At 36.3% G+C, this 27,790-nt stretch overlaps 1 protein-coding gene across 2 annotated transcripts in view; it reads left to right on the top strand.

Annotated features, from left to right (window-relative positions):
• MYOM1 (myomesin 1) overlaps positions 1–27,790 on the top strand; it is a 139,588-nt gene that overhangs the window by 47,758 nt on the left and 64,040 nt on the right. Inside the window, exons 10-18 of one of the 2 annotated variants that reach the window (XM_081079060.1) lie at positions 1,930–2,091; positions 6,461–6,602; positions 9,110–9,309; positions 11,076–11,132; positions 16,129–16,253; positions 21,391–21,574; positions 22,196–22,370; positions 24,510–24,631; positions 25,824–26,111. In XM_081079060.1, the coding sequence (XP_080935186.1) occupies positions 1,930–2,091; positions 6,461–6,602; positions 9,110–9,309; positions 11,076–11,132; positions 16,129–16,253; positions 21,391–21,574; positions 22,196–22,370; positions 24,510–24,631; positions 25,824–26,111 (1,455 nt within the window). The remainder of the gene's footprint in view (positions 1–1,929; positions 2,092–6,460; positions 6,603–9,109; positions 9,310–11,075; positions 11,133–16,128; positions 16,254–21,390; positions 21,575–22,195; positions 22,371–24,509; positions 24,632–25,823; positions 26,112–27,790) is intronic. The other variant, XM_081079059.1, reaches the window with a different exon arrangement.

Below are 27,790 nucleotides of genomic sequence, written 5' to 3'. Positions count from 1 at the left end.
CTGGGCGTGGCACTAGAGCATGAATGCCCATAAGGCTGAAGATCTGTTCATCAGAGCTGGCAGAATCTGGATGTTAGAGGGTATAACCTACACCTACTGGATGTTAAAAAAGTTTTTACACATATATCAAAATAGCAGAATTTGCGTAATGTATTTGTGGAGATGATTATTTCTTATCATCAAGTAATATGTGGAAAGGATTACAAAAAATGTATTTTTTTGTTTTTGGAAGTTGGATAAATATTCATTTTGTAAGTGAATTTTATTTGGTAAAATAAAGTGAAGTCCAGTGGGACTATGGAATATGCCCATTGGCCCCTGGGCAGGGTGGGCAGTGGGCAGCGTGTTCACCAAGCAGTCTGCCTGAACTTCAGTTGTGCATTCTGGGGTCCCGAAGCAAGGGCTGAGACTCGGACCTGGGCCCATACTGAAGTCAGCATGGCAGCAGTGGCAACAGCAGCAGCACTGATGGTGAATATGGTCCTAGAGAAGAGGAGGAACTCCCCATGGGGGTGGCATGAGAACCCACAGTGGGAAACCAGCTTCCCTGTCCATCCCCAGAAATCATCTTTGTGGGAGCTGCACAAATATTAACCTCCTGGTTTGAGCACTGTGACAGGAACTGCTGCCAATCAGGCAGTACATCTTGTCAATAAAATATTACAAAATAAAAGCTTGTATATAGTCCTTGCAATAAAGCACATAAGGTAGTTGTTAGAATTCTTCAGAGTTTAGAACCTGTGGTGATGAAAAATGCCACATTGCAGATCAACTATCCTTGAGCTTAGAAATAGAAATTGTTTAAAGATTGTCACATTCAATGAAAAAGAACACTTTTTTTATGAGACTTTAGATGAAGCAATTATTAACAAGGAAGATAATTTTAAAATTACTTTTCCCTCTTAATTGAAGAGATAGTGATAGAATGCATAAACAGGTGTTTGAATTATATACAAATCATGAAATCATTTTCAGTTTCTTATATGATGTCCACAAGTTACAGGACATGTAAGAGAAAACATTAAGATGTAATTATGTAAATTTACGTTTAAAACTATATTCAGACTTACATGAGACTAATTTGTATGAAGAGTTTAATCTTTTTAGAAAAATTGTTCCTCAAGAATCATCAGCTCTATAGTACTATGATTTATATTTTGAAATAGTTTATCAGAAAGTTAACCCAATGTTAACTTTATAATACCATAACTATGCAATACTATATACTATAAAATATGTAATACTATAGCAATATAACACTCTTAAGAGCTGCAGTAATAGTTTTATTAGCAGAAAGATGCTTAAAATAAAAAAAATCAAAACTCATTTGTGATCCTGTATTCACAAAGAGCGATTGATGTTGCTTTCAATTATATCCATTTAAAATGAAGTTGCTAAAAGTATAAATTTGGTGATTCAATAACTGAATTTACAGAAAAGCAAGCCAGAAATATTTATTATCAATCAAGATATCACATGAATAATTATTTTAATAAAATTATGGCATGAATATAATTTTTTGCAATTTGTATTATCCTTATTACATTCTATAAATAACACACAATTTTTAAAGGAAAAAACCTTATACTTTAGTACCTTTAATGGCACTTTTTTCTCTGCTTTTTGAAGAAGGGGCCTTGCAATTTCATTTTGCACTGGGCGCTGTAGATGATGTCTCTGGTACTAGTCATTTCTGATCTAGTATTTTTACCAATATAAACATGGCAAAGCCTGATCTAGTATTTTTACCAATATAAACATGGCAAAGCTCTAGTAGGCAAATAGCTTGCAATACAGAAGAGGAATAGAAAGATTTTTAAAACGTGATGGGTAGGAAGGAAAGGAAGGAAGAGAGAGGAATGGAGAGGAGAGAGAAAGAAGGGAGTAAAAGAAAAAAATCTGTTAATTTGCTGACTTTTTCCTCCCTAGGAGCACCTGTTTCTTCATTAAAATGGATGCAAACACATTGGAGTGGAGATCGGGCAACACTGACTTTTTCTCATCTCAACAAAGAAGATGAAGGCCTCTACACAATCCGTGTACGAATGGGGGAATATTATGAACAATATAGTGCTTATGTCTTTGTTCGAGGTAAGACCTAGCAAAAATCAGAACACCCAAGAATATTTACAACACCAAGGCCAAATCAATCTGAAAGGAAACAAGACGCATAGATACTGGGGACAGTTAGCAGTCTATACCACACCAGTACTGAACAATAACAAATGATCACTGAATTCTGCAACTGATAAAGATACATGAATATCTATTCCAACTGAAAAATGTGTTAGATTTTCTTCTACACGAAAACATTATGGGGAAAGTCAGATATCACCAGGGGAAGACAGAAGCTAGCCTTCTGGGTAAATTGCAGTGAAAACAGACATACTGGAATTTATCAGCAAATTTGTTTAGCCTAACCACCTGGATAAACCTGGCTAAATGAGGACTAAATAAGCAGTCTTTGCCTTTGCTCTCAGTTGTCTTACATGAGCCAGAGAGTATCTCTGGTGACTCCAAAAAAAAAAAAAAAAAAAAAAAAAATTTATGCCTGCGTGATTCCTTAGTGGACATCTTCTGGAAAATGTGACATAGTCTAGGGTTTTCTCAACAACATTTCTCAATGCCCACATCTAGAATTGTGACTTTCTGACTTTAGGCCAGACTTCACATAACTGACTATACACAGGGGGAGGGGATTGAAATTTGAAATTTATACTTGGGCCAGTTTTCAAATCCACAAAATAATCAAATGGAAAGATTCTAAAATTTGTCAGATGTTGATGTGAGAGAATGGAAAAGATAAATTAGAAAGACAAATTTTAGCAATTACGTTGTAAATATAACACTTTTTTAGAAAAAGATTTCCCTCATAAGTTTATCTTAAATGATATATTTTCGATTCTTTTTTAAAAAAATCTTTATTGAGGTGCAACTTACATACCATAAGATCCAACCATGTTAAGTGGACAGTGCTTTTTAGAATATTTATAGAGTTGTCCAACTATCATCCACAATCACCATCATCCACAATCCGTTTCTATAACATTTCCATCAACCTAAAGAGATTTCTTGTGCCCATTCCTCACTCAACCCCAGCTCAGCACATAGGTAACAACTAATCTATTTTATATCTCTATAGATGGGTGTTTTCTGGACATTTCTGGATATAATATGTGATCTTTTACATCTGTCTTCTTTCCTTGGGCATATGTTTTGGGTTCATTATGATAGTAGTTTGTTCCTTTTTATTGCTGACTAGTATTGCACTATACGGAGATGCCTCATTTTGTTTATCCATTCACCAGCTGATAGTTGCATTGTTTCCATTCTTTGACTATTATGAATAATGCTGCTATGAACATTTGCATCCATGATGGTAAACATGAGCCTACATTTTCATCTTTCTTGGGTAGATAGATACCTACCAATAAGTGGAATTGCTGGGTCACATGTTAAATTTATATTTAACTCTTTAAGAAACTGCTGACATTTTATGTATTTTTTAAAACTTTGTATCCATTGAGCTACATATGGCCATTTCAGTACATTTTTTAGAGGTCTGGTTTTTTTGTAGCTTAGAAAAATAGCTTCTGAACCAGAATGATCAGTATATAAAGTGCCATATGTCTGCACAAACACAGAGCTGCATACATTTGGCCAGGATTTTACTACATAGATAATATGTGTTCTTTGTGAAAAAATAGAGAATATAAATAAGAAAAAAAGAAAAAGAAAAGCCGTCCATAAGTCTGCCATCCAGAGATATCCAATGTTATCATTTTATTACAATTCTTCTAGATTTTTATATATTCTTTTCTCACCATCCCCTGTCCCCACTCAAAGAGAGAAGGAGAAGGAAAGAGATGATAAAGTGATAAAGGATGGGTTAGAAATGTCATGAAAGAAATTACAAATGGCAAATAAATATATGAAAAAGTTTTCACTAGTAATCAAAGTAATATGAATTGAAATAATATATTTTCATTTCACATATTGAAAAGATTTAAAAGATTTTAAAAATTCACTGGGATAAAGAAATGGAGGAACCAGCACTCCTATACATTGTGGTGACTGTAAATCTGTTCAACTTTTTTCTGGGTGTTTTGCCACTACATATGGACAGTACACATTTCCAACAATTCTAGTTCTAGGAACTTGAGTGGACAAAGTTGAAAAAAATGTTTGTATTGGGAAAAACTGGAAGAAATCTACATATCCACCAATGGGAGCTATAAAATAAAGTGTAATAAATGCTCCACATAAACAATGGAATACCACACAGCAATGAAAACAAATGATATATATTTATTGATATATATATACCTATATTTATTGATACCTATATTTATTGATATGAAAATATAGCAAGAAAAACCAGTTTACATGAAATTAAATAGTCCCATTCCACTTTTATTTTAAAAATAACCACTTTTGAGTTATAAACATAGAAAACAATCTAAAAAAAATATAGGCAAGTGTTAGTAGTAATCTCTTGAGTTATGGAATTAAAGGAGATTTTCATGTATATTTTTGATTATATAATTTATGAGCATGCACTACTTTTATAACAGAGATAAACAATAGAATTACTTACATTTTGAAAAAAGTTGTTAATAGCCTGTGTCAGAGGTCAAAATATAAAGAGTATCAGGCTAATCGTTGACCTAATTAATCAAACCTACAAAAAGTTTGGCTATTTTGGAGGGTTGGAAGAAGGAAGGACAGAGCCTAAGAAAAGAATTGAAGTTGACTGAATGGATGCTGTGGGCCAGACAGTCCATAGCAGCTGCTGGGAGCCAAGAGCACAAATGTGAAGTAACATAACACAGTATTTGGATTTGGCTTTAAGCAGCTGTTAATCAGAACCTGTTTTTTTGAAAGATTGTCAAGCCCACCCCACAAAAGGCATATTATAAGCAGTTTTATAAAATGCCTAGTGTCTGCCAGGCTGTTACATACAATGGATGTTCAGTGAACTGAACGCCACTCTATCAACACAGGAGCTGCTGGTTGTTGCATTATGGGCCGTTAGCAAAAGGACATGGCAAGAGGTTGCCAGCTGTCCCTCCCAAAGCTTAGTGGCTTTCCAGCAGTCCCTGAGGCCTGTTAACTTCAACATCTCTATGTCCATTCCAGCTCTGCTCTACCTTCACCATCAGTTGGCCCTCACCCCCATCCAGTGCTCTCAAAGTCTGGAAGAAAAGAAATTTCTCCCCACCAAAATGCTCACTCCCTGTTGTGTGGCATGCAGGCATTCTGCATTAGGTTTTAGGCACCAACTAATTACGTTCTCCTATAGCACTTAATGTTGGAGACATTTACCTAGAGACACTTTCCTGTAGGTTCATGGGGCAAGAAACAGGATGTTCAAAACCAAAGTGACTTGAGCTCTTCACAGAGCTCAAGTAATGTGAACCTATTAAATTCAGAAGTAGATAAGCATTTCTGCCATGTTATCAAATGTTTTAGTAACTCATAAGAGTTACACAAGTCTAGCTGATAGAAAAAGAAAGTTTTTATTTAGACAAGAAGATTGTTTTCCCTTGGGTAAGTGGCTCCTACAAGCATCAGCCTGCTTTCCTACTAACTCCAGTTATGAAAGAGTTGACCAGATGTCTGGAGGAATTGACAAATGTGGACTCCCTCTGTCAGGGATTCTACTTCCTGTCTTAATTGTTCTTACTTAGAAGATTACTAACTGATTATTTTCATTCTCCTTCCTTTCTTCCTAAAAACCTCCCCACTGACCAATTTAGCTATATGCCTGAGGACACACAGCTGAGGGCACCTCACTGTCAGAGGATCCCATTTCGTAAACAGTCCTCTGTTTCTTGTATAATCCTGGACTTTTACTAAACTCAGATAAACTAAGCTCAGATATGGGTATTGCATCAGAGTTCCTTTTGCAACTATCTTCAGTTTGGACACAAACATTTGACTAAAATGAATGTTTTCCTTTTTCTTCCAAAATTGTAGTGCCAAGTATAGGGATGGGCAAAGTTTCATGGTTCTTATTTTCTTGTGGATGCATCCAGAAGGTGACAGAAAGAGCTGTTTGTTCCCCTTTGGAGCCACTCATAGTTTCTGAGTAACATTACACAATGATTATCTTAAGAACAGACTTTCTGGCACAATTTACATTAGGCTTTTCTGATAGCTAACCCTGACATCTACGTATTTATTTTCTTTCAGAACATTTTGAGCAGGCAAGGGCCATGAGGCATAGGTCACGGGTCCTTTTCAGAGCCCTTTCTAACATCATGTTTTTCATATTGATGGTGAAAAGCACACACTGTTGTGTTGGTAACCAAATTACAAGACTGCGGCTTCCACCACTGGGGCCAAAGATGTAGCCATTGTAGTGATGTGGTAAGAAATGTGTGCACCAAGCCCCCAGTCTGCTGGACGGACAGAGCACAGCTGAGAAAGTTAATGGGATCCTTCCGTGTCTTCACAGATGCTGATGCAGAGATTGAAGGAGCCCCAGCCTCCCCCTTAGACGTGGTGTGCTTGGATGCCAACAAAGATTATATCATCATTTCTTGGAAACAGCCAGCTGTGGATGGAGGGAGTCCTATTCTGGGATATTTTATTGATAAGTTAGTACTTAGTCTAATTTTAGTTAGAGCTATTTGGCCATAGTGGCACATGCCTGATTTCTCCCACCATTTCTAGGTGAAATATTTTCTTTTCTAGTCTCTCCTCTCTCCTTCCCTGTGTTTTTGTCTCTGTGCCGATAGATAGATAGATAGATAGATAGATAGATAGATAGATAGATAGATAGATAGACAGACAGACAGATAGGCAGATAGATATACCGAAATTCCAACGATAATCTTTGAATTTGACTACCAGCACAAGTCACTAATTCGGCAAGAATACTATGAATTTGTAGACCTAAGAGAGATCACTTTGGAAATGAAAAAGCTGGTATTCAATATATTTAATATCCGTATTCCTAGTATGTCAGTAATTTAAGAATATTAAGTGACAAATAATACTTTAAGAAATACTTTAACAAAATCTAATTTACATAGCAGGAAGTGGTTTCAAGTTAGACCAAGAAATAACTATCAATAGTATTAAATTATGTTCTAAGTTCTTACTGTTTATATTTTCCAAACTTAGAGACTCTGATATTTATGGTAATTGGGTCTTACATATTAATTATCCAGTGAGCTTAGACCACATAGACAATAATTTTATATTATCAACCTAAATACACTGTTGTTTGACTTAGTTTCTATTCAAGTAGTTGCTTCAATTCTCTTTTCATTTTTGAGCAATAAAATCTAATTGTAGAAACCACTAGGGACACATGACCAGTGCTGCTGTGGTACAATAGGGTTGTATTAAGGTGTAGTAAACCTAATATTTATAGCAATAAGTAAATATATGTCTATTGAATACCACCCACATCATAAGTTATATGCTGTTTAATTGTAAACTAAGTGCTTTTATATTAGTTCATCTTTTAGTAATGATGAACTGTGAAGTTTTAGATAGATTCTTTTTCATCATCTTTTCAGCCTTATTGTCTTTGGCAAATATCTAAAGAGATTTGTAAACTTTGATCAGTGAAGGACCAAGGACAATCAGTAGTACATTTTGTTTTTCTCTTGTCTTAGTCATAATAAAAATAACCATATTATGACTAATATTTATTAAGCATTTGTCATGTGCATGGCACTGTTCTAAACTCTACACATATATTAACTACTAACCATACCCATCCTTTGAAAGGTAGGTGCTATTATTACAAGTAGGAAATGAGTAGCTGACCCAAGGCCACATGCTAATGAGGAAATACTAAGTCACACAGTGTAATTCTAACAGAACTAGAATTCTAAGAGCAGCCTGGCTGTAAGTTTGTGTTCTTTCTGCTCTACGATGCTGCACACATCTCCAGAGGAGCTGCTCTCCACCTTTTTTTCTGCCCACGTAAGGATTAGGCAGCACGTTCTAGGATCACTGGGTCACCACAACAGTATCTGCATGGCGAGAGACATGAGCAGTATGAGGAACTGTCCTAGCCCTCTCAGCTCCCTCCCACGCCCCATTCATAACAGCTCCATAATTTCTACAAAGGAAGAATTAGGGGAAAGTGGATGGAAAGGCAAGGATTGAAGCCATATTTCATAGCACTTTACATAAGGTTGAGGAAAATATTTACCTCTTGAATGGAAGGGTGATGGTGAGGAAGTGAAGACCCCAACCACCTTTGCACTACCATAGGCAACGCCCTCCCCCATGAGAATCATTTGGGAATTATACATTTTGAACACAGAGCTGTGTTGGGGAAGTGATATAAACTAAAACTGTTGTGCTCTGCTCATAAAAATGATGAGTTACTTAATCCTAGTGCTGTATACTTCAATCACAGGTTGAGCTCCTAAAGCCCTGTTGGTCAGGCTAAGCTCAGTGTATGAACTGTTATCTTTGTCTCCCAGGCATGGAATGCTGTAAAAGCACCCAGTTAGAAATATGAGGTTCCAGGCACTTAAAGTCCCCCTCCAGGCCTGGGAATTCCCCTGTAGCTCATCGATCTCATCTAGTAAGGAACAAAAATATCACAGTGCCCTGTCGCCCTCCTACCCACACAGCATGTAGTGAATTCTTTCCAAATTACAACACAAATAAGTATATTTTAAGGTGTTAACTTTCTCAACAATAGTTCCATTTTTAAAAGAAAATGCCTAAGGAAGTCAGTAATGGTGGAATTCAAGACATCAGCCACGGAAATGTTTGAGGGTCCTCCCCCCTCAGTCTAGCCATTTTAAAGATTGTACATACCTGCTTGCTTCTTTTCCCCCAAAACTCCCCTGCTTAGCCCCCCAGGCCTCTCACCTGCTTGCTTTTAGTGAGGTCAAATCACACATATGTGTTCAGGAAGGGTATGAAGCTTCCTTCTTTTTGTTAAAGAAAACATATTACCATTAAGTGGAACTGAGTACCTGCAATTAAATAACTACAGGACTACACTTGATCTGGATGTTTTATAGAAAGATCTGAAGCAATGGGGTGGGTTTGCAGCTTTGGAGCTATTAATTTAGCCATACTTCTTTTAATATTCTTTTTAATATTCTTTTAATATTCTTTCCCTTAGATGTGAGGTGGGCACAGATAGCTGGTCTCAATGCAATGACACACCTGTGAAGTTTGCTCGTTTTCCAGTCACTGGATTGATAGAAGGTCGTTCTTATATATTCCGAGTTCGAGCTGTGAATAAAACTGGAATAGGTCTACCGTCGCGTGTTTCTGAGCTTGTGGCTGCCCTGGATCCAGCTGAAAAAGCTAGACTTAAAAGTAAGCATTTTTTCATTTTTCAGGATCGGCTTGAAGCTTTTTTATATAACTGCAATAGATCTCATTGTAAGGTTATTTCTCCCCCTTCCACTAGAGGGTGAAGAGACTAAGAAATCCTTATTGATCAGAAAATCCTAGGGAGAAAATGTGAAAAACCAAAAAGTATTTGTTTTTTTGATTCATTTACTCACTAAGGGCTTTACTTTATTTTATGTTTATTTGATTCAAACAGCTTTGCCTTGTTAAACTGAGTTCCAAGCATTGTGTTTGAAATGAAATATGAAAACCAAGGCCCTGGAGAGCATTTTTATTCATTTTATTAGCACACTCCAAATATACTTTTCTTTCTGGTTCAATTCTTAAAACTGTAAGATAAATTTCTTAAGCTTGAAGTTTTCCTTTACAGCATTAATATCTCAATACAGTTAGTTTCTTTATATCAAAGGAAAAACACATTTACAATGTTGTATCTGACCTATTCTTGAGTTTCTGTATTAAACAGTCAAAAATAATCTTTTCATATATTTAGCCTCCAAGTGTCAATGTCAAAACCACGGTACATGAATTATGCTGTGCACTTGGTTCATGGGAACCCATGTGGCATCCTCAATAGTAGGCACCATAAAATGACATTGTAAAGGAAATTGCCAGAAATTAACATTTCACTCTATACTGGGTTTCTCAACCTTGACCCTGCTGATGTTTTAGGCCAGATAATTCTTTGTTGTGGGAGGCTATCCTGTGCATGGTAGAATGTTTAGCAATATCCTGGTCTCAACTCACTAGATGCCAATAACACCCCTTGCCCCCTTGTGACAATCAAAATTGTCTCCAGACATTACCAAATGTTCCTGGGGGACAAAATCACGCTAGTTGAGGACTACTGGTCTATGCCATATTTGCAGTGTTACCTTTATCTGAAGTACATGTAGTGGCATCATAAAACTCTAAGTAAAATAATGATACCTTTTCTCTGGAGACTTTTTCTAATCAGTCTACTTGATTGTTCTCCACTTTTCACTTACCATTTGACTTCCCTCTCCCCTAATTCCATCTCATACTTTCACTTCTCTTTTATAAATTCCAATGAAAATAAGATTTGTTTAAATTGAAAATAAGGTATCTTGTTTATCACCTTTCTGTTTTTGCACAAAGTCCCTTGATTATAAAGCAGGAGTTGAATCATTCTCTTTGTGATGTCTGTGGTGTCACAGAAATGAATTTTCTGTTTAACTTTATACTGCCCGTCTCATCTCATCCATTTTCCTTACTCGGGATCTAAACTGATTTCCTTTGTAAATAACAGTCGTCGAATGTAATGGGAAAAAAATTGCTTTGTTGAGTTTTACTGCAGGGTCAGTGCTCCTCTCCTCTTTCATCTTCATTATGACAGATAAATAAACTACTGTTCTTACAATTGTTCCTGAAAGGTTTCTCCCAAATACATGTTATCTTTTAAGAAGGAACACGAGAGCTTGCATATTTCAGGAGATCCATATTGAACAGTAAATATGAACACAGGTTATTTACCTCACTTGTGTAAGTACAATTCTAGAAAGGTCGACTCAGTTCAGGCAGGTTCTAGGCACTAGCAGATTGTGAATTCTTTGAGGCCACAATACTACATACATGGTCAGTAAGATTCATTAGCAAAATACGTAAGTAAACTAGTAACAAACCCATTTGTGACTAATCTGGCCAGTTTATCAGTGCAGTTGAAACTGCGTTTGTGAATGTTCATGATTTTTATATTTATTTCTGTTCAGGTCACCCTTCAGCACCCTGGACTGGACAGATCATTGTCACTGAAGAGGAACCTACAGGTAAAATCTATGTTTGCCCCAGATACTGTTGCCAAGGTTTTACTGTGCAGATTAGCTTTTGTTGTAAATGGTACAGTATATATTTTAAAGGTATTTTGGAAAGAACATTCTGAACTATTTGGAGATCAAAAATTAACTTACTGTCAGAGAATCACTTTTTAAAAAAAGCTCTATTGAGGTATAATTGACGCACAGTAATTTACCTGTCCGTAAAATGTACAATTTGATCAATTTTATAAGTATGTTCACCTGTGTAACCACCACCATGATCAAAATAACGAACATATCCATCACCACTAAAATTTCTTCATGTCCCTTTGTAATACCTCCTTCCCATCCCTTTCCCCATCTCCTGGCCATCACTGATCTACTTTCTGTCGTGATAGTTTGTATTGTCCACTATTTTAGATAAATAGAATCATATTCATTTTTGTCCGGTTTCCTTCACTCTGCATAATTATTTTGAGATCTATCCATGTTGATGCATGTATCGGTTCATTTCAATTTATCCATTCACATTTGAAAGTTTCTATAAAAATCCTTGTTAAGTGTTTGTGTGGACATATGCTTTCATTTCTCTTGGAAAAATACCTACATGTTAAATGGATAGGTCATATGGTAGGTTTATGTTTAATTAAAAAAAAACAAACTTCCAGATGTTTTCCAAAATGGTTGTACCATTTTACATTCCCATCAGTAGTAGTCTATGAGAGTTCCCATTGCTCCACACTGTCACCAGTAGTTGGCATGGCCAGTCTTTTTAATTTTAGCTATTCTAGTGGTGCATACTGGTGTTTTGTATTATAGTGGTATTTCATAGTGCATGCATAGTGGTTTTACTTTGCACTTCCCTAACAGTGTTGAGCATCTTTTAATGTACTTATTTGCCATTTTTTACATCATATTTGTCAAACCCAAGTTCACTCAGATATTTTTCCTCTTTTTTTCTAGAAATGTTTATGCATTAGCTTTTACATTTCAATCTATGATACATTTCAAATTAAATTTTTCTATATTGTGTGAGGTAAGGGTCTAAATTATTTTTTATTTTACATATGACTATCCAATTATTTCAGCAATATTTATTGAAAATATTATCCTTTCCCATTGAATTAATTGCTTTGGCACCGTTGTCAAAATCAATTAATTGCATATTTGTGGATCTATTTCTGCAATCTGTATTGGTCAATTTTATTTTCTCTACACCAGTACCACACTGTCTTGATTAATGCAGCCTTTATAAGTGTCATTTTTTTCTTTCTTTAAGCTTCATAGTTTTGAAATCAGGTAGTATAAATTCTCTAATCTTTCCCTCCCCCCAAATTTGTTTTGATAAGTCTAAGTCTTTGCATTTTCATGAAAAATTTAAAACCAACTTATCAATTTTTACAAAAAAAAACTGCTGGTATTTCAATTGAGTCTTTATGTCCTTAATGATTTTCTATTTACTTGTTTTATCAATTATTGATAAAATAGTAATGAAATCTTCAACTAAATAGTGTATTTATCAGTTTCTTTTTGTAGTTCTACTAGGTTTTGCTTCATGTATTCTGATGCTCTGTTATTATATGCATAAACATTTTTATTATGATAGCCTCTTGTGAATTGAACACTTTATTTTTATAAAGTGACTTCCTTTGTCCATGGTAATGTTTATTTTTTTTTTTGCTTGGAAATCTACTTTGTCTGATACTAATATAACCATTGTAGATTTCTTTTGATTAATGTTAGCATGGCATATGATTTGTATTCTTTTACTTTTAACCTGTGTCTTCATATTTAAATCATGTTTCTCGTAGGCAGCTTACGGTTGGATCTTGCTTTTTTTATGCAATCTGGTAAACCTTTGCTTTTAATTGGGGTGTTTGAACCATTTACATTTCATGAGATTACTGATACCATTGGATTTGAAATCTATCATCTTGCTATTTGTTTTCTATCCCGTCTGTTTGTTTCCTTTTTCCTCTTTTTCTACTTTCTTTCAGATTGAGTATTTTTTATTCCATTTTATCTGTGCTATCTTATTAGCTATAATTCTTTGTTTTGTTTTATAGTAGTTGAAAATTCATAATATACATCTTTTCACAACCAATCTTCACATAATATACTACTTCACGTGAAGTGTAAGAACTTACAACACTATTATTCTGTTTCCCCTCTGAGCCATGGTGCTGTTATTGTCATACATTTTATTTGTGTCTATGTTTTAAACTGCACAATGCAATGTTATTATTTTGGTGCAAACAGTCATTTATCTTTCAGAAAGATTTAAAAAGAAATAAGTTTTCAATATTCCCTCACATTTACACCATTTCTATTACTCTTCATTTCTTTGTGTAGATATAGATTTCCATCTAATGTGTTTTCTTTCTACTTGAAGCATTTCCTTTAATATTTCTTATAGTGCAGGCCTGATGGTTAGGAAGCATTTTATTTTTTTGTATATTTGTGTCTCTATTTCATCTTCACTTTTTAAATATATCTTCCCTGGGTATAGAATTCTAGGTTGACAGTTTTTCATTCAGTCCTTTAAAGAGGTTGCTCATTGTAGGGAAGACCTGTACTATAAGAATGACTGCCTTTATTCTTAATTTTGTTCCTCTGTGTGTAATATATCTTTTTTCTCTATATTATTTTAAAATATTTTTTGTGACTGGTTTTAGAAATTTGATTATGATGTTCATTTGTGTCATTTCCTTTATATCTTGTACTTGGGGTTTGCAATTTCCTTGGACCTGTGAATCTATAGTTTTCATCAGACTGGGAAATTTTTTCACCATTTTTTAAATATTTTTTTCTGTACTCCCTTCTCTCTACTTTACATCAGGAACTCCAATTTCATGTTGCTTGAAACCACAGTTCATGGATGCTGTGTTCATTTTTCCCTTCAGTTTTTTTCTTCTTATATTTCATCTCAGATATTTTCTACTGCTGTGTCATTAATTTTACTCTCCTTTTCGTCTTCAGTGTTTAACCTGCTGTGAATTCCAGCCAATGGGTTTATTTTTTCATTGTAGACGTTATAGTTTTCATCTCTAGAAGTTAATTTGTATCATTTTTATATTTTCCATGAATAGCCAAAGCAATCTTGAGACAGACTAACAAAGCTGGAGGTATCATGCTATCTGTTATCAAACTATACTACAAGGCTATAGTAATCAAAACAGCATGGTACTGGCATAAAAACAGACACATAGATTAATGGAAGAGAATAGAGAGTTCAGAAATAAACCCATGTCTATATGGTCAATTAATCCATGACAAAGGAAGCAAGAATATAAAATGAGGTAAAGACAGTCTCTTCAGTAAATGGTGTTGGGAAAATTGGACAGATACATGCAAAGAAAAAAGAAAAAAAAAGAAAAGAAAAGAAACTAGACCCTTTCTTACACCATACACAAGAATAAATGCAAAATGGATTAAAGACTTAAATGTAAGACCAAAAACCGTAAAACTCCTAGAAAACCTAGACAATAAACTCTGACATCACTCTTAGTAACATTTTTTTTTTTAATATGTCTCCTCAGGCAAGGGAAACAAAAGAAAAAAATAAACAAATGGGGACTACATCAAACTAAAAAGTTTTTGCACAGCAAAGGAAACCATCAACAAAACAAAAAGACAACCTACTAAAAGGGAGAAGATATTCTCCAGTGATATGTCTGATGGGTTATTATCCAAAATATATAAGGAACTCATACAACTTAACACACACACACACACACACACACACAAAGCAATCCGGTTAAAAAATGGGCAGAAGACCTGAATAGACATTTCTCCAAAGAGGACATAGAGGTGGCCAATAAACATACGAAAAGTTGCTAAACATCATTAATATGAGTGAAATGAAAATTAAAACCACAATGAGATATCACCTCACACCTGTCAGAATGATTTATCATCAATAAATCAACAAACAAGTGTTAGTGAGGATGTGGAGAAAAAGGACCCTTGTGTGCTGTTGGTGGGATTGTGAATTGGTGCAGCCACTATGGAAATCAGTATGGAGTTTCCTCAAAAAATTAGAAATAGAACTAGTATGTGACCCAGTAATTTCACCACTGGATATTTATCCAAAGAAATCCAAAACACTAATTCTAAAGATGTATGCACCCCTATGCTCATTGCAACATTATTTACAATTACCAAGATATGGAAGTAACCTAAATGTCCATTGATAGATGAATGAATAAAGAAGAGGTGGTACGTATAAATAATGGAATATTACTTGGCAATAAAAAAGAATGAAATGTTACCATTTGTGACAACATGGATGGCCTGGAGGGTATTATGCTAAGTGAAATAAATCAGACAGAGAAAGACAAATACCATATGATTTCACTTATATGTGGAATCTAAAAAAACAAAAACAAATGAAGAAACAAACTCAGATACAGGGAATAAACTGATGATTGTCAGGTGGGAGGAGGGTTGAAAGGCTGGGTGAAAAGGTGAAGGGATTAAGAAGTACAAATTGGCAGTTACAAAATAGTCATGGGGATGTAAAGTACAGCACAGGGAATATAGTCAATACTATTGTAATAACTATGTGTAGTGTCAGATGGGCACTAGACTTATCAGGTTGGCCACTCTGTAAGTTATATAAATGTCTAATCACTATGTTGTACACACCTGAAACTAATATAGCGTATGTCAACTGTAGCTGAAAAGTAAAAAAATTAAAAATAAATAAGTAGCATTTGAAAACTATAATTCTACTCCTTTGTGTAAAGATAGAAAAGATAACTTGTGTCATTGCTACTGTTTTTCAGGACTAATGAGAAAATTAAAATTGTCAAGCAAAGAGAGTGAAATTGTGGCTTTGAATGAATGAATGAATGATTGTTTAGGAAGAATTTTAGAAACAAGGTACTTCTTTATACTGTGGAGCAGTAAAGAACTCTTCCTCCAGTAAGAGAGAAGCACCTGTGACTCTCTGAGTATCTGGGTTTCCCAGAGTATGTGCTCTTCACTTTTCCTTGTTGTTTTTCAGAGGGTATTATTCCTGGACCTCCCACAGACCTCTCTGTCACTGAGGCTACCCGGAGCTATGTGGTGCTAAGCTGGAAGCCCCCTGGCCAGCGTGGCCATGAGGGCATTCTGTACTTTGTGGAAAAGGTAAGACTCTGGGATCAACTTTATTACCTCATGCCACTTTCCGAAAAAAAAATTTTTTAGAGTACAGATGAAATTTTTATTGTGTCCTGAACTCTTTAAAACCTTATAAACTGTGAACAATCTCTACAGCAAAATGTGTATCACACAGAACGTTGCTGCAAGTTCAGGGCACTTCTTTTTTTTTACGGACATCTGAGTCTCATCCATTGACTTCTAAGATGTCCATAGACCCCAAATGATGATCCCTATACAAAGAGAGATATTCCTGAAACTATAGATTGCCTGAATTACAATATTTTCTGGATACTTTTTCTGTCTCTCTTGATCTAGTGGATGGCTTTTCAACTCTCTACCACTTGAACTTCTGCAGTAGGGAATGAACATCAACAAGAGTAGATGGGTGAGAGGAGTGGAAGTTAAAATACTTTCTAGTGGCTATTCAGTTCTCATATGTTGTCACATTCTTGGCTACTACATACTACTCTTAAGGGCAGGTCGTAGAATGGGGTCAGGGATTAAAAAAAAACATGATAGTAGCTAGTTCTTTCCATCAAATATCTTACTTTTCTTTGATAAAGACATTTAGCTTATGACTTTAAGGAGCATGCCTCACTTCTCATCCCTAGAAAATTGGTCACAATAAATGGATCATGTTCCAAGAGAGTCTGATTTTACCAAAATAATATTAAGATTTTATATTTTTATTAATTTTTATATTTTCTAGATATTAGCCTCTAATAAAATATAACTTGAATATTATTCTCAAAATTTTTTTCTTTACTTTTTTTCAATAGGGGGCAAGAATAGAATGATAAATATTCACTTCCTGGTGTGTTTAATGCACACTCTCACTGTATCGTTTTTGAAATGCTCCACAGGAAGAGAGTTCTGAATAAGTTCTGTGACAGTAATTACCATCTTTCCTGTAATAATGACACAGTAACAATCTAGTACTGAGGCATTTTCTTCAGATGAATCAACTTTGGCTTCTGTTGAACATTTTCTCTGGTCACATAAACTCTAATTTCTCCATGAAAGTCTGTAACTTTCCTAGCTCTAAATATGAGTCTATGATTAAAATTTGAAGTACACCAGCACACTTATTAGTATGGAACAGAAAGGGACATTTTTGAGTACAGCAGGTCCTGGAATAAGGTTCGTTCAACACTGTTTCTTTATAACATTGATGAGGGGGAAAAAATTGATTCCTGGTCGGGGGCCACTGTCTGTGTGGAGTTTGCAAGTTCTCCCCAGGTCTGTGTGGGTTTTCTCCAAGTACTCCAGTTTCTTTCTACATCCCAAAGATTCATGTGACATGAATTGGCATGTCTCAACTGCCCCAGTCTTGAGTGAGTGTAGGTATGTGTGTGTGTGCCTGTGATGGAACGGTGTCCTGTCCAAGGTGAGTTCTCGCCTTGCTCCCTGAGCAGCCAGGACAGGGTCAGGCCACCCATGACCCTGAACCGGAATAAGCAGGTTGGAAAATCATATCCTATTTGTTTTTGTTAATCTTTTTTAAATGTATATATAGCTGACATTTATTTCAGTGTTTAATATTAGATATGTTTTGAGTCTTTATTTAGAAATTTGGTGATGTTTTTGTGACCAGAAATATGCCATAGTAACATAACTCTTGTTTATATCAATTAGACTATGATAAAAATGGTTTTGTTGTACATTCTTTCATTAAAAGTGGCAGTTTCCAAGAACCTATAGATGACATTAAGTGAGTACTTACTGTCCAGCGTGAGGAGAGAGGCTTGGACTGCCAACACATTCAAAACATCAAAGATATTGAGGTGTTAGGGGAACAGAACATATCCAGAGACCTGGGGTACAGTCACATAGTGCCAAACCATTCTGTTGAACCGAGTCTTAAATTATTTCTGGTGAATTGTTTCTAATACATTGCTTTTCCAAAAGGAAACGTTCACATGTTCTTGTCCTGTATTGAGTACCACCCCCAGAATTCTGTTCATGCCCACAGCACTGCTGCCTCTGTGGTTATCCCCATGCTTGCACTTTCTTCATGGAACATTTTATCTGGGATTTGCATGCCCATAAAGCACTTACCTGCCATGGCTATAGGCAGTTATGTCATGTCCACGAGCCCCGAAATGGTTGAAATTGAAGAGTTTATTATCAAGGGAATTGGATGAATCTGTCTCCAGTGCTCCCAGCCTCACTATCCTACTGTGCTCTTTGCAGCCCCAAACCTTTTCCTCAGGTGTGTTGTTCCTCTCATCCCCCTGTCAAAAATCCGGTCATGTCAGAGACAAGCATTGCATCACTTGATAGCTCTGTTTCTACCAGCAGGAATGAAAATAGCTAATGTTACCAAGGACCAGGCACTGTTCCATGCACTCCACATGTGTCAACCCACTTAATTCTTATGGTAACCCTCTGAGGGAAATACTTCTGTTTTCATGATGCTTATTTTGAGGATGAGAAAATTGAGGCACCCATGGGGCATATAATTTGCTCAAGGTCACACAGTTAGTAAGAGGCATAGCTAGGATTTGAACCCAGCAGTCTGGCTCAGGTCAATATATATCCAACTATGACACATTGCTACTTTTCAACCTTCCCAAGGGTAAGTGTTCTCCTCTGGAAAACTTTGATAATCACACAATACTGCCTCCACAACACCTATTTCAGAGCATAGTTGAGAGGACTGAAGATTTACTATGGTGAATAAAGTTCTTAGCACAGTGAAGGGCGGCTATTATTTTTATTATGAAAGTTTAAATGACTGATAATTGCTCATGTGTTCCCCAGGGAAGAATATGTCAAATAAATAAAAGTTATCAATTAAAGGATTAAAAGTCTGGGAGAATTTTATCTCTCAGTGGACAGCAGATTGACTGTGTAGGGGGAATTTATCCTCTCTACCCTCCCACACACAAATGACACATTATCATGAAAGGTTATCATGAAAGGTACTGCAAGGATTGTAGAGGTTACCTTGTCAAATTTGCTTATTTTACAGATGATAAAACTGAGACCAAAGCATTTATGTGACTTTTCCTAGGTCACATAACTTGTTATTAATGAAGCTAGAACTAGAATCGATGCATCTGGATTCTTTTCACCACATCATATGGCCTTTTGTTTCAAGTCAGTGGAGATTATGCCGAGTGATGTACCAGTAAATTTATGGTCCCCAAAATGTATCATCCTTGACAGCTGGTCAGTGTATCACAAGACTTGAATTTCTGGAAAAGTCTTTTTTTTTTTTTTAGGATTTTGTTGGGGAAGGGGAACAGGACTTTATTGGGGAACAGTGGGTACTTCCAGGCCTTTTTTCCAAGTCAAGTTGTCCTTTCAATCTTAGTTGTGGAGGGTACCGTTCAGCGTCAAGTTGTTGTCCTTTCAGTCTTAGTTGTAGAGGGCGCAGCCCAGCTCCAGGTCCAGTTGCCATTTTTCTAGTTGCAGGGGGCACAGCCGACCAAACCGGCAACCTTGTGGTTGAGAGGACACATTCCAACCAACTGAGCCACCCGGGAGCTCAGCGGCAGCTCAGCTCAAGGTGCCCTGTTCAATCTTAGTTGCAGGGGGCAGAGCCCACCAGCCCTTGCTGGACTCAAGGAGTTGAACCAGCAATCTTGTGATTGAGAGCCCGCTGGCCCATGTGGGAATCGAACCGGCAGTCTTCAGAGTTAGGAGCATGGAGCTCTAACCGCCTGAGCCAACGGGCCGGCCCCTGGCAAAGTCTTTTAAAACTGCTAAAAAGTTCTGTAGTAAAGTTACTTCTACTGACCTTAGACAGTGTTGAAGTTAGGAGGGGAAAGGATTACTGAAGGCTGCTGATAATTTTCTCACTGTATTATCTACCAAAGCTCAAATGTACACTGCAACCTTCATTCAAGAATTTCAAAGTCATTCTAAATCATTTTAATTCCAAGAACAGAATCTCTTTAAATTAGTTTTTTCCATTATTTATTCTAATAAAGGGGACAAGATAAAATAACATATTCTTTATCTCTCACTAACTTTATTCATTCATTCAGAATTCAGAAAAAATTATTCATTCAGAAAAAAAATGTTGATTATCTACCGTGTTTCCCCCAAAATAAGACCTAACCAGAAAATAAACCCTAGCATGATTTTTCAGGATGCATCCCCTGAAAATAAGCCCTACTGCGTCTTTTGGAGCAAACCTTAATATAAGACCTGGTCTTATTTTCGGGGAAACACGGTATCTATGATGTGCCAGGTACAATTCTAGCCTCTGGAGTATGGCAGTGAACAAGACAGCAACCTGAATTTATTTCTTTGAAATTTACTTTCCAGTGGAGGAGACAATAATAAGTGTTTTGAAGGAAAAGCAGGGTAATAGATAGAGAGTGATGGGAAAGGAGCAAATAACTCTTTCAGATTGATGATGGGAGGTGGGTGATGAAGAAGGCTTTTCTGAGGAGGTGATATTTGAGCACAGACAAATGACGTTATGAGTCATCAAATAACAGTGAATTAAAATAATACAGTTTATAACAAAATAATGAAAATTTAAGTATCTAACATAGCATAATATATTTAATTACCTACCCTAAGAATTAGAAAAGTATCTGACCCCAAATTATTCTTTTTTCTTTCTTTTTTTGTTCAATTTTTATTGAGGAATATTGGGGAACAGTGTGTTTCTCCAGGGCCCATCAGCTCCAAGTCGTTGTCCTTCAGTCTAGTTGTGGAGGGCACAGCTCAGCTCTAAGTCCAGTTGCCCTTTTCAATCTTTAGTTGCAGGGGGCGCAACCCACCATCCCATGTGGGAATTGAACTGGCAACCTTGTTGTTGAGAGCTCGCGCTCTAACCAACTGAGCCAACCGGCCGCCCCCCAAACTATTTTCTAAATAAATTAAGAACCTTTGTAAGTGGATCAATAATCTTATTTAGTTAATAATGGAAATGAAGTATTAAAGCAGCATATTTATCAAGCAATACAAAGCCGTATTTAATTTAGATAATACTGTGGATTTCAGATGCTTCATCCCCCATTTCCTCCACATCTCTTCTCCAGTTCAACTCGAATGACAAATAATAGTTTGCTGACACCTATATACCACTTTGAGATGCCCAGCTCAGACTTCCCATTTATTCTTGCCGTGTTTTCAATGGTTTTCACTGTTCTGGCTGCAGTGTGAAGCAGGAACAGAAAACTGGCAGCGGGTGAATACAGAACTCCCCGTGAAGTCTCCCCGCTTTGCTCTGTTCGACTTGGCTGAGGGGAAATCCTACCGTTTCCGCGTCCGCTGTTCTAATTCAGCAGGAGTTGGAGAGCCCTCAGAGGCAACAGAAGCGACCGTGGTTGGGGACAAACTTGGTAAGTGTAGAGTTTGGTTGAACAACTGTAAATTTATTTTACTTCAAGAGAAAATCCCAAAGCAAGAATCTCAGAATATACGGGGGGTGCGAGAAAAATGTAAACACGTGACTTGTACTAATTTTTGTTATCGGTATATATATATCGAGTATCACAATTTTGATACAGCTTTTTCCTTTCTTAAAATGTGTATACATTTTTTTGGCACCCTCTGTATACATTCAGAAGAAAAAGTGGTGACATCCTTCTTTCATGTTACAAATTTAATTGATGATTGTACTTGATTGAAATATTTTTAAAAATCATTATTATGAACTATGAAGTCATGAGAGAAAAGTTCTCCTGGAGTCTCAACAGTACTGTATTTTTTTCTGGAGTGGTTGGTGGGTTCCTGGATACTTAGTTTATCATTCTCCCAAATGAACATGTTCAATTTTTTATTTTCTGCTTTAACAAATGTAAAATAAAACAACCGTATGTTTGACATGATTTAACAAATATATTATAAAATAAAGCACCATATGTTTGCCATGACTTACATGTGTGTGTTTGTGTATATGAGCTAAGAATGAATTTTTAAAAACCACCCTGAGTTTCATCATAATTTTTCTCTTTTCTCAGATATCCCCAAGGCCCCGGGGAAAATCATCCCAAGCAGAAATACAGACACATCAGTCATAGTTACATGGGAGGAACCCAAAGATGCTAAAGAGCTGGTTGGGTACTACATAGAATCCAGCATTGTTGGCTCCGGCAAGTGGGAGCCCTGCAACAACAACCCTGTGAAGGGCTCACGGTAATCACACTGTGTGTGTGTGTGTGTGTGTGTGTGTGTGTGTGTTGGGAGGGTGGGGGTTTAGGGGAGGTGGGGTGGGGAAAGTGGGGGTGTGGGGGTTGGGGGGGAGGGTCTGACTCTAGAGCCACAGGGGCCGTGAAGAGGAAACATAATCACGAACCCTTACAGCAGCACCAACATTCAATGGAAGGGGATTTTTTGAAGCATTATACTTTAAATATCCAAATGAATTTAAAATTGAACGTGTCTATTGCAATACATTTGCAAAAAGGTTTACTTGTGATATTGAACACTTAGAAACACATAATGCCATCTATGACAAGAGTTCATTTTATAGCTCTTTTTCTGGTTCTTTTCCTTTATGCTATTTGTCATTTTTACCCCTGTTCTGGTCTTCCATATCCAATGTGGTACTAGATTCCAAGGATCTAATAGGCTCTAGCTAACATAAATTACTCAGGCATTTTAAATGAACAGAAAAAAAGTCAATGTTTTTGCAAATTCTGAACATCCACATGGTTAAACTCAGAGTTAAGGAAACATAAATAACACCAAATCAAGGACACTGAGAATACTTTGCCACCTCTTTGTTTCTAATATGAGGAGGGTTGTTTTTTCTTGCTTTCAAACATATCAACCAGCTTTTCAAGTTGATGATGAATTCTGGCCTGTACCCAAACTCTGAGCCTCCTGTGATTTAGGACCAATCTGAAAGAAAATTTCCTTCTTTCCTTCCTCCCTCCTTCCCTTCCTCCCTCCCTCCCTTCCTCCCTCCCTCCTTCCTTCCTTCCTACTTTCCTTCCTTTCTTTCTTCTAAATCTGATTGGGTTTTAAAAACATGTTGCCAAGGTAAGCAGAACTGACTTAGATGTAAAGCATTTTCTTCCTAATAGGACTGTTTAAAAATTCATCTCTAAACTCCAAACTTTCCCCAACCACCCTACTAAGACTGAGAAATAAGATGTATTTTACAACAGAAAAAAAATTGTCAAGTACGTTTGTTTGGAAGCTTCTGGCGTGGCCACTTCTAAGGGCCACAATAGAATGAATTGGTTCTTTTGCAGAACATGAGGATACAGACAAACCAGTTAATGGGAGAAGGCAATATGTTTTAGAGGAGATTCACTAAGCCTGTTCGTTCATTTCACTTTTATTCTGAGTTCCCAGCATTTTCCTGAGACTATTTAGTAACATTCCTGGAGGGTAGGCAAAGTCTGCCTTTCTACAAACAGATGGGAGCTTCTCAAGGGTCGGTACCATATTTTATTCATTATTGTATCCACAATGCCTAACTCAGTGTCTAGAAGACGGAAGTGCTCAATAAATATTCACTGAACCGAGCTGACCTAAGGATTGGCCTAAATTTAGGATTGGCCTAAATTTAGGATTAGCCTAAATTATGGCTGCCTTTATTAAATATTTCAACATACTAATAGTAATAGAGTCATTAACAGACCTGCTATTTCCTCTGGCTAGGCCTTAGAATGGATTAAAATGTTAACAGTGAAATAGCTTTTTATAACCATAATAGCTATTAAACAGTGAGTTTGCTTTGTGTGAAACTGCTTATGAATTCACACCTCATTATTGAATTCTTATATTGAAATGGTAATTCTGGAGTCGATTTTTCGCCTTACTTTCAGATTCAAGTGTAATTTCTCAAGTAATTGTACCTTCTCATGCATGCAGGGAGTGACTAGGCCTCTGTGACAAAGAGCAACCAATATCATAAGTATATACCTGAAATAGGCATTAATAATGTTATTAAAGCCACCTATCATTTATTTAATGCCTCCTATATGCAGGCCCTGTAATAGCTACTTTAAATACTTTATGAGCAATCTTTACACAAAAATTTTTATGGATGCATTACCATCCTCATTTTTCTGAGGCTCAGAAACTTTAAGTTACTTATTCAGGGGAAAACCAGGACTCCTCACTGTTTGACAGAGTGAGTGTAGGAAATTGCCTTAGCTGCCTTCTTGTCTAAAGCACATTTGTTACCTGGATCTCTCTGTATCTTTTTCTTCCTTTTAAAAAATGAATCGTTTTCATAAAGCCAGATCATTCAGTTAAGCTAACATTCATCGTCTCTAATTTTCCTCCTGGAATGTTTTTAAAAACTTTCTTTCCTTTTAGATTTACTTGCCATGGGTTGGCGAATGGTCAGAGTTACATTTTCCGGGTCCGAGCAGTTAATGCAGCTGGGCTTAGTGACTATTCAGAGGATTCAGAAGCGATCGAAGTAAAAGCTGCTATTGGTAAGTTCCTTATGCATAACTTTGTAGGGGGGAAAATGAATTTTTCTAAGTTATAGAATTTTTCTAAGAAGATACCATTCTCTTCAGAAATTGTTTCGAGCTTCTAATATTACTTGATGATGCCATCTTCAGATGATCATTTTCTCTGACTCCAAGTGACGTCTAACCTTCCATAGCTGTCATTTTACAGATCTTCATCACTTGTCCAGATTCTGTACATCTGTAGCCTTTCCATCTTCACAAGTCCGAGTTTCCTCAGATAGTTCCCATTGTGTGAAACTCCATTCTAACTTTGTGCTCATCATGGGAATGTGAAGGATCATCCAAATCCATGAAGTGGTATATCACTCATAACACAGATCATTTTGTACCTAAAAGCCATGTCATCTGCAATAGAGCCTGGCTTGTTTTCACTAACAGCACATTAACATGCTTTTTGTAAATTCCTCTAAAATTCCTGCAAAGACACATGTAGTTGCTTAATCATATGTTTTCATCTGTGCTTGCAAAGTAACCAACAAAATAAAACCAGTAATAAAGTATATGTGTGTACATGATGTACCTCCCAATCTTAGATAATGTGGGGAAGGGATCAAGGAAGTTTTGAACAATAAAAATGAAATCTGTCATACAGTAACACACATTTAAAGAGAAAGATTATTTAATATCAAGTGTCTTCAGTTAGTGTCCCATATTACTTTTTAATGTTCTTATAATATGGACAATAGTGAACATGTTGCTTTGAGGTTGGGAGCTACAGACCATTAATATTTCAGTAACGTACGTAATTCTGTTATAAAACCAGGATCTTTAATGTTATGTCTTTTGTGTATTTTATGGTCTTCCTCCTTTCTGTTGAATAATAGGGCTTAAATATTTTAAGAAATGTCTGAGATTTGCTTTCTCTTATATGTACTTGGGTTCTGTAACTCAAAAGAGTTCCTGTTCTGTCTGTGGCTTTTTGTTCTCATTACTTCTTTTTTGCAGAATATGGAGAAGTTGACATGTTCCCTTGATGTAAATTATGTGAAACGTATGCTCTCCATATTTCTTGCAAATCCAAATGATTTCCTTGAACTCAAGATTGTTTTCCTTCTGTTTGTGGTCCTAATGTTTTTTTCTTTGTTCTATTAAGAGCAATTTACACTGTGTCAGGGCTTAAAGTGTTTCTGTTGTTATCTGGTAATTGTAGGGGGAGGAGTGTCTCCAGATGTGTGGCCTGAACTGATTGATGCAGCTGGTGGACTAACAGACTCCAGGGGAGGCATGCATGAACCCTCCCAGCCAACTCTTAAGAAAGATGCTTTACTTGGTAGCAAACTTAACAAATCTTCACTACCCAGTAGCTCTCACAACCTGGGCCAAACTGAAGTGAGTAAAGTAAGTGAAACAGTTCAGGAAGAGCTTACCCCATCACCAGAAAAAGCAGCTCTTAAGGGGAAAAGTAAGTCTGATCCTCTGAAAAAGAAGAAGGATATAGGTGAGAGTTGAAAGAATAAAACTGTTCCATCTGTCTCCATCAGTGTCTTCATCTCTCATTGTCGAGATCACATTCTTCCATCTGTGTTCAGTTTCATCGATGTTTATTCTTAACTTTATGCATTTTCAGCTCTTTATTTGCAATACATTTGTCTAATGAGTTATAAAAGTAATTTTATATGGGTTTGGTTATACATAAATTTATTGTGCTTCGTGACAATTGCGTATTTAAAGTCATTTGGTTAGAGTCCTTTTTGATTTTCAGGCAGACACACGTTTGGCCTCATTTTGCTAACGGAATTAGAGATGAGAGAAGCAAGGATCTGATCATTACAGCCTATATGAGGTCCTTGGAAATATTCATGTTCAGTACAAGTTATAAGAAAAATATTTCACAAAGGAGTGACATTTTACTAGGATCATAGTTGTTAACTTCTGTTGTTCATCTTCAGGTTTTCAAATTATCCTTCACATTTAATTCAAATAAATATAAGTAACATTATCCTTTGAGTTGCCATGCAGGGTATTATAATCACGTATAGCTATGTTCTATGACATATGGTCTGCATTCCCAGAACTGATTTATTTAAGATTACTTGTCAGTAAGCTAAGAATTTTCTGATGAGGATATTTGGTACTTGTGGCTTATATATTCTAGAATAAAATGTATTTCTTATCAAATAAAAATGAAATGATACGTATATACTGATAAATTATAACATGGCCTCTTACTATCCCCTATTTCTACTCCACTCCCAACTTCTGTCACTGCCTCTATTTTTTTGCCTCCTTGACTTGTCCCTTCACCTCAGTATAAGGTGGGATATTTATGTTCATTGCTCTGAAATAGGGAGAGAGAGAGAGAACGAGAGAACTTTTTTTAAATGTAAAGAATGAAGCAGATTGGTGGGCCAGGGAGAGAGAAACACATATTTTATTTTAGATATCTTTATTGTTCTGAGAATTTTTAAAAATAAGAATGAGATTGCGCTTTTATCTTTGATAATCCAAATATATGAGGTATGATCAAAACATACAGTGAATGTTTGAATTTAAAAAATATATTACACTAAAAGACACATTGACATTAATCCCCCTCAAAGTAGTCTCCCCTCACTTTGAACACACTTATGCCATCGTTCTTGCCACTTTCTGAAACAGTTCTGGAAGTCCTCTTTCATGAGTGTCTCTAGTTGTGCTGTCATGGCTACCTCCATGTCCTGAATCAATTTGACTTTGGGGAAGAGCCAGAAGTCGCACAGTGCCAGAGCCAGTGAATAAGGTGGATGAGGACACACCATAATGTTTTTATTTGACAGAAATTGCCATATACCAGAAGCAATGTGTGACATGGAACTTTTTCGTTGTGATCACAAAATACGGTGAATGCTACTTCTGAGTGCCATCCAATGGAAAGAAAGGCAGGGATCTTCAAAATGGGAAGCGGCATGTCGAACCTTAGTAGCAAGTGTGTGAAGTTTCAACTTGCTTGGTGCAGTCAGTCAGGTGTGAGCTATGGTTGAGAGAAGGTGTGGTATTTTTGTTTGTTTGTGTGTTTTTCCCCCCTGTATTAAGCACTTTATTTATTTTTTATTTTTTTGTTTTTTTTAATTAGTTTCAGGTGTACAAAACAACATAATAGTTAACATTTACATTCCTCACAAAGTGATAACCCTCCTC

This window comes from Rhinolophus hipposideros (genome assembly GCF_964194185.1).
Source record: "Rhinolophus hipposideros genome assembly, chromosome: 17".
Classification (NCBI taxonomy): domain Eukaryota; kingdom Metazoa; phylum Chordata; class Mammalia; order Chiroptera; family Rhinolophidae; genus Rhinolophus; species Rhinolophus hipposideros.
Note: the sequence above shows the minus strand (reverse complement) of the source record. Positions and strands in the feature narration are given on the sequence as shown.